General features: G+C 36.0%; 1 protein-coding gene across 3 annotated transcripts in view; it reads right to left on the bottom strand.

The window, feature by feature from the left end:
- THOC2 (THO complex 2) overlaps positions 1-12724 on the bottom strand; it is a 50574-nt gene that overhangs the window by 24937 nt on the left and 12913 nt on the right. For all 3 annotated transcript variants that reach the window (XM_032123552.1, XM_032123550.1, XM_032123551.1), the window contains exons 8-15: positions 11506-11672; positions 10751-10843; positions 8220-8375; positions 5131-5303; positions 4790-4985; positions 2289-2330; positions 1138-1268; positions 950-1051 (exon numbers count right to left, since the gene is read on the bottom strand). In XM_032123552.1, coding sequence (XP_031979443.1) covers positions 950-1051; positions 1138-1268; positions 2289-2330; positions 4790-4985; positions 5131-5303; positions 8220-8375; positions 10751-10843; positions 11506-11672 — 1060 coding nt within the window. The remainder of the gene's footprint in view (positions 1-949; positions 1052-1137; positions 1269-2288; positions 2331-4789; positions 4986-5130; positions 5304-8219; positions 8376-10750; positions 10844-11505; positions 11673-12724) is intronic.

Here is a 12724-nt window from a genome sequence, read left to right on the forward strand (position 1 = left end):
CAGAAGTTGTCAGCGAAACCTGTACCACATACACCAAACTACCATGTGATGCTGCTAGTTGCTCCTGAAAATTTAATTTAGCCACAGATCCGTCATTTTTTGTTACATTCTGTTCATTGAGAAACAGTATTTCTTTCTTTGCATTACAGTTCCACACCATTTCCTACTGGAGATTTGAGCTCAACCTGAAACCTGAAGTTGACAGTAAATTATACACACAGCAATCCTCAACAACTGACAGCACTGTGGTTCACCTGCACAACTGAAATCCATCGTACAGGGGAAGGGGGGGGAAAGGTTTATGGTGTATGCAGCAAGTCAGAAGGGAATCAAAACAATTGTTCCTGGCTTTCATAGCTCTGAGTCCAAAGTTTTTTATCCAGAAACAATTACTGTCTTGCCTGTATGGAAAGGTTCTGATTATCCACATTGTAACACCACACCACATTTGCTTTTGGCAAATGGAGAACCTAATTCCCTGACAGTGACATCAAATGTGAGGTAAATCTGAAATTGCTGTGAGCCCACTTGAGGATGAGAATAAATAATTCTGTTCAACTTACTGCCATACATTCAAACCTACAGAAAACACAACAAGATTCTTGAGACTCTTTGGACGAGAGTCTGCACACCTAGAGAAAATATGTGGCCCTCGGACATTTCCATAAGCAAAGCAATTTATTGAACACCTTACCCATGCAAAAGGTTGTAAATCATTTAATGGGACATTTTTCAGAGATTAGATACCCTTGTTGCTGACAAATTTGTCTTTATCCTTATTCGATGGGTTTTAACCACAATACATTAAATACTTCATGAACAAGAACTACTGGGGAAATTACTAAGTCATTAGACAGGGAATGTATTTGTCAAGCTTGTTTTCTTCAGCTGGTGATATGCAATACAGTGCAATACAGTTCATAATTATTTATGGGAATAGACTACTTACTTCATGATGTATTTGGCTCGGTCTATGGTTTGAGCTTTAACTTTCACAAGAAGTGGGTGACTATTGTATGTTTCATTCTTCCATTGCCCATAGAGACGGTACCTGGCAAAGTTATACAGGAAAAGGAAGTTCAGTACTGACAATTCAACAGCCCATTCCAAAGGATGGAAACAAATCATTCTACTCACCGGTACTGGTATGGAAAGGTTTTGAACATTCCCCATAATTCCTCAGACATGCATGCATTGCAGTCCATCAAGGAAAGAGATGGAAGCAAGACTTGATCAGTAATACTCAACAAACAGCTGAACAGTGTCTCCTGAGATAAAGACAAAACCCCAAGGTAACCATCAGGAAGTGCCTCAGAAGCAATGTTATACTTGCAATGTGCAGATGCACGAATGGAACATTTTATTAGATTGATAAAAAACCAAGTACACCAAAAGATTAAGACCTCCGGAACAAAGCAAAAATTTAAATAGGACCTAGAAGTATCTCCCATCATAATCATTTAGTAAATAATTTATGGACTATATATACTGCCAATATTTTACCTGCCTATATAAGATACTAGAACAAAGCTGCTGAAATCTTCAGAAGGTTGCATTCATTTTCGAATCAAACATACCATTAAAAAATTGGTATTTTGTGGACTTGCATGAAGTGCAACACAGGAAAAAACAGATTTTGGCAATTGCTTTCAATTATTAAGGTATTCCTCGTTTTTACTTCCATTTTCAAAATGTCAGATAAAAACCTGAAAGCATTATGCATGTTCCCAAGACACAGTACCAATTTCCATGTTTTCAGTATGCTATCCTTGCCCTTTCTTAAACATTTCTCTTTCCCACTGAGCTATTTTAGAGTAACTACAGCAGCAATGAAAAGAAAACCGAAACAAAATGCAAAACCCAGAAGAGATTTTCTCTGCAATGATTCAGGAAATCAGGGTAAGTGAGAAAGAGGAACAAGTAACAATGAAAACTGCAGAAACTTCATACTGAAAACTCACTTGTTGAGTTAAAAAAAAAACCTACTTGTTTTTTGTGTTAGAATTCAACTGGACACTTGGATTTCATTCTGAACAATCTTGATAATAAATTAGAAAATTTCAAAGTAAATAAATTAAGCAATTAAAAAAACCCCAAAACACTGTACTAATAAACACCTCCCCTACTTCTAATTTGTCTTTTCTCTATGCTTTTCCCCACCATGAAGTGTATTTATAGAATTAATAGCTGGAGGATATCCAGCTGATTCCAAGCAAATAAGAAGTAAAATGCACATTTGCTCACAATTAAAATCTTGCATAAAAACACCTTCTTCAAAATAAACTCACCATTTTCTCTTTATCTTCCTGTTTGCTTCCATCAGACTGAAACTATAACAAAGACAACCATGTTAATTGTAGCACAGTTAATGTAACAGTTACAGTTTCAGAACAGGGCTATCTCAGCAAAAGAATAAACCTGAAGGGCCAAGCATTTCTTAAATGTTTAATTTGCCACATCTGTCAGCATTAAAGTATTTTTAAACAGAAATTCAAATGCATGGATGAAATGCATTCCTTACATTTGGAGGGGCTTTGTACAATTTTGTCCAAAAAGAAGTAATAACTAAAGCTACAAGGGAACTTGGTACTACATACGAAATATTGAATTTTCTTACTGGAGAGAAAAAAAAAATGCCTAAGCATTCACCTTCTACCTAAAAAAATCTCAGGACTTCCAATGCAGTTTCCAACAGCCATAGATTATTGCCCCATCTTTCTCTCTCAGTAACACCCTCTTAAGCTTTTAGTCTTCCTTATTAAATTTCTTTTTCTCTCTGCTTGCTCCACTCACCATGAAAAGCATATTAAGCTATCACACCAGTAAGTGCACAATTATTTTAAAGGTACACTTTAGCATGAAAGCTGCAATGCAGTGTTAGTAGTCTAACTTTTAAACTACTGTATGGGTAAACTTAAGAGTCAAATTACCTTCAATTATAAGTATTTCTACTGTGTGTTAAATGTAGTTTCACAACTAGAACATGCTGATGGCAACAAGGCATTAAAAATAACTTTCCCTATGTTACCTTAACCACTCTGTCACTGACGAATTTCTTCACAGTTCCAACCTAGAGCAAATAGCTAAAATGTTGCTCATTCTTGCCAGAAACACATTAAACTTATATAAAAGTATATTTACAGTAAACCTGCACAAGAGATTCCTATAACCAAGTAACCTCCATTCCACTGTACATATCCACAGAAACAAGGGCTTTCTCACCAACCTTCAATATTTGAATTACTAAGTAGTCCTAATAGTCTGCTGACAGCAATAAAACGCATTAGTCCCTTAAAATTATAACTTCCAAATTAACCACACTGTCAGTGCAACATAGCTATCACTGAAGTGATATCAGTCTTCTCACTGACCAACAAGAAATGACCATGCTGTAAAGTTAGAGTATTTATCATCAGGAAATCTTACCAGTCTGGATGAGAAACTGCCAAGAAATTATACAGAGATATGGAAGTAGGGAAAGTTTCCATGATTTTATTATAAAGACTACATGACACCCAAAGTTACTGTAGGTCTCTCACCCTATCACTGCATCTTGGAACCTAACAAGAATAAATTCTCCTGACAATTTGTTGAACAAAAATATCTTCAATCCAAAGAATTACCTATGTTCTTAGCTCTGCATCATCAGATACAGCTGTACATGAAAGCCTCCCCTCAGGCAGTATATGAATTATGAGCATTCCAATATTTATTAGTTGCAGTTGAAATAAAAATACTTTTAAGAAAAAAAAAAGTTATAAAACTGAAAACTTCCCCTCCAGTACCATTTAGATCAATCAACCTCTCCAATTTTCGGTCCTAAGTTAAAATAAAATGCTGGGTAATAAAACCCATGACTTTTAAGTTTTGGGGAAGTGGACTGGTCATTCATTGATAATAATAGTAATTCAAAAAATATTTATTCCAAAGTTTCTCTGAGCTGTTTAAAAAAAAAAAATTAAACCCCCCTATTGTTGACTTGAGAATAAACCAGAAACTGCTAGTTAAATAGCAAATTGCCAGAAAAGTAGCAAAAGAAATCATTAGCCTCAATCTGAACTACTGGGCACATTTTAAGGGAGTTCAGAATATAAATTCAATTTGGAGCCTTTTAAAACAGGTCATACTGCCAATCCTTCAATAGACACACAGTAAAGATATGGCCAAAAGACAGTAACCCATCTCAAGAGATTAGTTTATTTCTGAAGTTGGCAACTTGAAGTGGCTTCCACATCGAACTCATCCTTAGCAGCATCTAAAGATTTGTCACTGACACAAGATCAATAGCAGCAGCATTTTAACCAGGCAGAACAGGGGGGAGAAAAAAAAACACGGAGTAAAAGGATGCAACATCCCCTGCTTCCCAAGAAACCTAACAGCTAGAACAGAAAGCTGAAATTATTTGCACTCCACATGTATTAGGTTATCAATCTTCATTGACTACATTGTTGAAGTAAAAATGTACAAGGTTCCAGGCAGTCAGTACCACATGTCTGCTGGGTTTTTAATTATACACACAGAGGCAATATTTTAAAATATGAATACCATAATGAGAAATTAGATATCACTAAATATCCTCAGTTATAAACCTAAAGTGCCTAAAGTTGTTCATAAAGATGTCTCTAGATGATAAAATTTATCAAAAGTTAAAATAAGAATCTCCAAGTTTGTCCTTAGTCAAAATTTTGTTTCAGCATTTGAGTATCACACAATTAGCAAGACAAACATTTTTTGACATCAGAATAATTGGTATTTTTCATGTTTTGACCAGCTGTTGTCTCATACCAACCTCTTTCATAAATGCTTTTCCAAGACGTACTACTTTTGCAAATAAAATGGGATCATGGGACAGATGAGGACCAAGGTAACAAAGCATGTTGAACACTTCCTTTCTCAATTCCTCAAAGCTCTCTGCTTGTTTTGGTGCTCTCTTGTTTGGCAAAGAGGAAATTGGTGACCCTTTAGCTCCTTTAGGTACACCAACTCTGAAAAATAAAATGTGCAGCATTTCACATGAAATAGAAGTGCAAATTTTAGAAATGTATCTATAATTAAGCTTATTAGTGAATTCACACTGTAAAGAAATTGTTTTTCCCCTGTGTAGCAGCAGAATTGTGGCTGTTACTTTACCTGCGGTACAGAGGCTCAACTGTCACGTGGACAAGCTGGCAAAGCGCGATCGCAATCGGCTTGTGCGAAGTAGCGTAGAACGGAGGCATCTGATCCATAATACTTTGTGAATGGTGCCAATCACCAATTTTTAATAAGGCTTCCAATAAGCCAAGTTTCTGATTATCAGGAGGCTGCAAGATAATAAAGAAAAAATATGTCCATAAAGCCTCCTTAATACTTCTCCTTAAGCAGCAATCCACAGCTAGAGAAAAAGCCTTGTATTTTAACTGTGTAATAAAAACATATGCAAAATAAAACTTAGCTAGACATTCAGACAAAAAGCAAACTTCAAAAGAAATTATAAACCAGTCCACATAGAATTTAACATCTGGACCAAAGAAAAAGTTAAAAATAGAACAGAAATTTATTAAGTTGTCTGATTTACGTCTGATCACATACTTTTCAAACTGTCACAATCTATTGCAGCTTATTTCCTTACAGGACATTTTAAGAAGAATGCAAGCACTTAAGAATCGTATATGCTGCGTGTTTTTCTGGGTCTAAAAGCACAAACTTCTCTTGCAAAAGCAGATTAGAATAAAATAAAAGCTAAGCCACATTCAAACTCTTTCTCTTAGTCTGCCTGTACCATGTTTCACATTAGCATCTATTCTAGGAGACTCTAGACTTAAGTGCAAGTCTACACAAAGTTTCCCTTCGCAATACAGCTTAAGAGGAAATTGGACTCTAAAATTAAGATCATGCACTGAAGCACTTTTTCAGGGGCACAGTACTGATATATTTTATTGTTATAAATTGGTTTTCCCTGGCCTCCAAGGTAAAAGTCTATTCTTAAGTGACTAACAGTAAGGAACACTAGCTGTAAGTAACTACAAGGCTAAGATGACACCCAGGGAAGGAAGACTATAAATCTAGGACAAAATGTGTTTATTATTTTAAAGGAAAATATAATTTTATTTAAACCACACAAGCAGAGAAGGCTGACTGACAAGAACAATCATTAATTACAAAACAGATGCTCCTGTGGTTCTACAGTTTGCATGGCTTTTTTAGTGGTTTTTTTTTTTTCCTTTTAAAACTTTAACACTGGCAAGTATTTTTCTGATAGTTTTGAAAATAGAAAATAGCACAGCACATGGTAACATGCAGAGAAAAGCTTCAGAGCAAAACAAAATTATAAGGTCTCTATTCATGCTGAACTTATGGAGCTCACACACTGTTTGACTTTTGGGTAATCAAGTTCTGACATGAGCTCTCCAAAAGCCAAGACACGCCTGGCACAGAGGGGTCAGTCTGGAACTGCTGTCAGACCCATTCTTGCTGCCCACACTCTGACCTGTCCAGATCTCCTATCACACAGTTATGGCAAATGCATCTTAAAGGGAAAAAGTAGGTAGCACATTTGTCAAGACTAAATTATTCTTATTGGAGTCCTGAGATAATAATGAATTTTAACCACACAAAATAAGCACTTTGAGGATTTAGAAGAAAAGTCAGGTCAGTCAGTAATTGTTAAACACTGTTTTCCTTATACAGGCATTTATTCCATGATACTGTATCAAAAGTAGTACATTAACATGACAAGCTGGATACAATGTACCTAGACTGTCAACAGCTTTCACATGCAGTTACTCCCCTAACTGCTACGAAGTGCACAGCTAAGCACATACAAAAACACTTTTAACACAGAAACCAGCTTTTCAAGAAACAGCACTTATTGCACAACAGTGTGTGCAGGCACAGAAATTGGTTTTTGTTAAGTACAGTTCATAATCTTCCCATCACACAGGCTCAGACTTTGTCATTTTAATCCTTCAGAAAAATGCTGCAGTTTCTGCTAGAGCTTAAAATTCCCAAGTTCTTAATTCTAAATCTTAGCCATAAAAACTGTCTTAAGTTCCTCTGACATTATTTGAAATGCATACACTCCCCAAGTCCCATCAAGAGTTTATTTTTCTATCAGAACAGGGTGACAAGCACACTTCAAAAAATTCTGGGCAGCCCCATCTGACTGCAGAGAAGGTGGACCAAAACAAAAGGGAGGGGGATCAGAAATTTCAAGTGAGTGAAAATTGGTTTACGCAGCAGCTGTGGCTGCAGTTGAGAGCCAGAAGGCAGTGACTGTATCAGATGCCTGAGGGAAGAAAATGGAATTAGATTTTTTCAAGCCAAGGAAGAAAAATGAAAAGAGGAAGGAAGGTCAGAGATTAACAGAAGCAAGGTGGAGTAGAAGAAGTAGAAATAGGTAGACAAACCAGATTGATAAGGAACCCAAGAGGATACAGAAAATCAAGAACAGAAACTATCAAGACTGATGGGTCCCTCCCCCCCACTCCAGCATGCCACTTAAAAAAGCAAATATCAAGCATTTCTTGTTCTTTCTTTTTTGTTTTAAATAAGCCATTTAAGAAGTACTTAAGCACTCAGATGAAGCTGACAACAGAATGGCCCCTAAGAGATTAAATAGTTTCTAAAGTAAAGCTTGGACACACTAAATCAAATTAGACCTAGGCCAACATGAATATGATATAGTAGGAACTTAAATGAAGAGTATAAATTTACACATATGGAGATACAGGTTTAAAGGGAGCACAGTGAACAGTTACAACTAAAAATCTTCAATTATAAGCTTTTTCTATAATGCAGGATAATTATAACATTCCTAAGTCTGGCAATTCTTTATGTCCCAATTCTTGAGAGAAATAAGGAATAAACTCTTACTCATGTCTTTATTTTTATGAAATCAGCTAGGATTATACTATCATGAACCCTAGCAGTGCAGTTGTTAAATGTTGTGAAGTGTATGAATGCTGGACACACTTAGTGGTGCCAATACAACAAAAAGGGAGGGAAGAAATCAACTAGCCATTGAACCAAGAATATTTTATGTACAGAAATCCAGAACAAATGCCAAACCATGCATTTTTGCACATTCAATATAACAGAAGTGCGGTTGGAAGACAAATATAAGCCATGCAAAAAGTACATAACTGTTTTTCAAATAAATACAAGCATGTTTTTATAACAATTGTTTTGTTTAATGTAATTGAAATAATTTTACTGAAAAGAAAGCTACTCAGTCACACCTTTTCAGTTTTCTCCTCCTCTTTTTCCTTTTCTTTCTCCTTTTCCTCAGTCTTTTCAGATGATAAGACGACCATTGTAAGTTTTCTGACAATTTGTTTAGCTTCCACTATCTCTCGCTTGTGCTCCTCAATGATGGTATTATCCCCTGGTAGAAGCTGAAAAAACAGAACATTATATCTGAAAATTGAAGTGACCAACTGCTACTGTGGATCACCAGAGCCTGGAGAAGAACTTTGTCCTTTCTTGTTACTAATCAGACAGTCTTTCAGGGAATCAGTTCCTTTTCCTTGCTACCACCATCCCCAACAGGGAATTACACTAATAACAGACTACTCTGAAATCAAGGACTCATGAGAAATAATATCACTCTACTTCTTCACAATCATTCATTGTCTGAGCCCCCTTGCCCTCTCATTTACCATTCACCTTTAGCTTTATGGTGACAATTACACACATACTCCATGGTAACATTAACACAACTCAGTGCCCTTAATCCAAATGAATATTCAAAATATTGCTCATCTAACAGGAAGAAAAATTTAATCACCATGGAAAAACAGCTAATCTACTTAGCCACACATTTTGATTGCACCTTTATTTTAAAGAAGTACCATTTAAAGCTTAGCAAATTTTTTATTTATGAGCAATGTGGATTAAACACATGTAACATCTGTTCTTTAAAAACCATCTTAGATAAAAGATAAAAGTACCTAGTATGAAAAAACCTCAGCATAGTCTTGTACTTGAGAATAATCAGGGTGAGGAATATAAAGCTACACTCAGAAATTAAGGGTTTTTTTCTGACAAACTTCAGTTTAGCTCCTGAAACCAAGATCACACTTTCCCTGCAAGTAAGTAATCAAAACTTACTGCAGTCATGACCTCTTTGATACAGTCATCTTTTCTTCTACTGTTTTTAATAAGATAAAATTTTTATTGGTTTTTCTTTGCCCAAACTGATTATAGAAGGAGGAAAGAATTCCTCCATTTCACAGAAATTTGGGGAAGAACAAATCCCACTTGGAAAGGTAAAAGTTTTAAGGATCTGCATTTTTTGAAAACACAGGAAACCTACTAAACTTCACCAAGAAGCACCTAGAGTGGAATTTCAATGGGTAAATTGCATCTCCAAGATGCCATACATTCTATGTGGCTGTGTGTATACACACACACTAATTGAGAACAGTTTTTACAGGCTTGGAAGGGCAGGGAGGGCAGAGGTGGGGAGAACATTCTTAATATGAGCGATAATCCTGGCAGTGCTCTTGTATGGGAGCCACACTACGAACACCCCTTCAGACTCAACACCTACACGCTAATTATTTTACAGAAATTTTCATAGCAAGTTAAATTAAGCCTGAACTGAAAAGAGATTTAAAAAAATATATACCATTCCAAATATGCAAAAGACAGAGACTGGCAGAGAGATTCTGGAATGAGACTGAGAATCACCATCACGCAGGTGAAGAGTGCAAATGACTGCAGGGACCCTCGAGCCGTGAGACTGACAGAAAACACACCCATACCAGCACAAGCCTGAGCTGAGATTGCACAGGCAACTGTAACCCCAAGTGTCAGGATGTTTCGTAAGCTTACAAACTTTCTTTAAAAAACAAGCATTATCATCACACATTCCTCAGTCCACACCAATTATCTGACACATGCACTCCTACTCTTGCTCCACCCAGCACATTTTCAGCCAAAATACTTCTATGAAGCCAGAGACAGTTACTGACGAGTCAATATTGATGAGATTGTCACTAAGGCTATGAAATGCCACACGAATTAATGGCAGGACTAGCTTCCAAACCTTCCACAGATATAACTAGAACTCTTTCCTTGATTTCAGTGGAAGAGCTGAGTCTTAAAATTTCTTAAGCCTACCCATGGATATTCTGAAATTAAAAATTCTTGTATAATGTAAAATTAATCTGATAACTACAACATTCTATTAACCATTCATCAAACTGGAATGTTGGTTGGTTGATAAGACTGTCAGACTGCAGAGAATAAGTCTCTGACTGTATCTGAACATGTAAGTCCACATCCTTCCTTCAGCCTAACAAATGGTCAGAATTCTTGTAGAGAATGAGAGGCCTACTCAGGAACATGCAAGCATTTTAAAAAAATAACCCTACTATTAAACTAAAAGAATGTTTGGAGCTAATTGTCCTACCACTTTTCTCCAAAACTGAGCTTGTAAAGCAAAACTCAAAAGGTCTAGCTCTTAAGGAAGGTTACTTGGGTATTTACCTCCAACTTCCTACTCCGCCAGAAGATAAACAATCTGGAGGACGTTACACAGATAATTCAAATAAAGTTTATCAGCATTCATATTTCAATGTGTGCTTATCTGAATACATGGCATAAAGAAAGCACTGAAAATTTTAAATCATTAAATATTGTACACCTACAGGTATTACACAGAATATCATGAATCTGAAAATTTAGAAATAGGGTAAAGCATCTGATTTTCTTTTTTTCAAATGTCCTTAGCTTTGGCATCTAGCAGAGTAGTACTGTCACTTACATGAACATAAAGATCTTCCAAATCTATGAGATTATGTTGCAAAAGGACAGCAGCAACTCTGTATAAGGAGGAAGGGGTCTCACCACTTGGATCCTAAAATGGACAACATTGGAAATTTAAGAAAAAAGCAATCAGACCACAGCAGAAGGTTACGGAACAGGAACCACTCAATTCCTGTTCAAATTAAATATATTAACCCACAGTTCTCCTTGTTATCATGTTATTTAACTGCTATTACTCCCAAGTCACTAGATTTAACTGCAATACACATTCAGTATTTTCAGAAACAAAAACTTTAAACTGTCTTCACACCCTACGGCGCTTGTATGCAATTCCTAGCTATATATTTTAAAAACCCCCCTTGAGTATAATATCTAATATCAACCATGACTCTCCTGCAAACATGTTCCTCACTGCTGGGGATAAGTCTTGTTTATAATGTACAGTCTCTTTGTTCATGCCAGTCCTTACATGACTCTACAAGGTCAAGTAGAAGGTACCAAGATTATTTTCAGCTCTTTTAAGAGAACATTAAGCATTCTCCTGCAAAATACAGTAAGAGACTCCCACTCAAATAATGAAATTATTGCTTTTAATACCAGAATTTTACAACTTAAAAATTAATTTATATGGACAAAAAACCCCAAAAACAAAACCAAAAACCAAACCAACAAAAACCTGCAGAAAATCTTATTACCAACTGCAGTTCAACCACCAACCATGAAACCCAAAAATTAAGAACAGAAATACATTACCTGATAAAATTTGAATTTGAACCCAAGGATATGGCATAGAGTTTGAGGTTCACACATGTACATGTAAGACTCTATCAGTGGTACGAAGAAATCATCATACTCAGGCCTGCACTCATAGACTTCTAGGATAATATCCAAAACTCTGTTAGGATCAAGATTGAAACATCCTAGTGGAGAAGGATAGAGCAGAAAAGTTTAACATTGCTAATTTTCATCTTCATTCTGTTTCTAGAACACAAATGCATTAACTTTAAAAATTTATTCTTTTCAGTTAAACTTGAGCCTGATTTATCAATAGCAAAATAATCTGGATAAATACAGCACCAATCATTTTGACTTGTTGAATACTGAACTAGGCAAAAATACTAAAAAGGACTTCCAACCCAGATTACAGCAAAAGTAGAAATTAACACCTAAAAGGGAACATTTAATAATTAATAACCTGACCTCCCCAGCACCACAGGGCCAGCAAAAGGCAAGGGCTGCTGCTTCTTCCCTTGTGCTGCCACATATATTCATTCAGTCACACAAATCAGCCAGCTAGTAATTATTTTACACCCCAAAAACTGTTCCGGTTTGAGCTAGACCCTGATCCTCCTGTTGGTACTGCCCTGTCAATTCAGCATTATTGCCAGCAGAAGAGAGAACAGTTTTTTTATTTGAAGGGGAGCAGGAGCAAAGATACAGATCAGGTCAGTTAATGCTGAAATCATACCTGTATTTTACTATATAAACTTTTCCACCAGAATTCCAGGAGACATACTTGAAGCAGAAATACTACTTTTATTCAAAAAATCCACACCTAGATATTTTCTTCATTGTGCCATGACATGTTTTATCCAGGCACATTCACTATGCAGATATATAACTGCATCAGTCTTTCCTTCCCAAAAGCCATTTCCGTTAACACTAGAACCTACTGCAATTTAAAAGAATTGACACATTGTAGGAAGTCTATTTGCAATTCCTAAAATTCCAGAAATAAAAATGTTTTATCACAAAATTCCTCAAATTGAGAGTATTTTTTCACTGTAATAACTAGCAAAACCATCCTATTCTCTTCATCCCTCCCAAAGTAAGTATTATTGTTACACGCATTTGACACTCAGGCAAAACACTTTGATAAATGAAAAATTATTTTTTGTATAAAATGGCAGTATAGCCTTTTGCCCATTACTGCACTGGCACCATATGAGACAGGCACTGGTGCAAACATCAA

Source organism: Corvus moneduloides, chromosome 14, assembly GCF_009650955.1.
Source record: "Corvus moneduloides isolate bCorMon1 chromosome 14, bCorMon1.pri, whole genome shotgun sequence".
NCBI classification, from domain to species: Eukaryota; Metazoa; Chordata; class Aves; order Passeriformes; family Corvidae; genus Corvus; species Corvus moneduloides.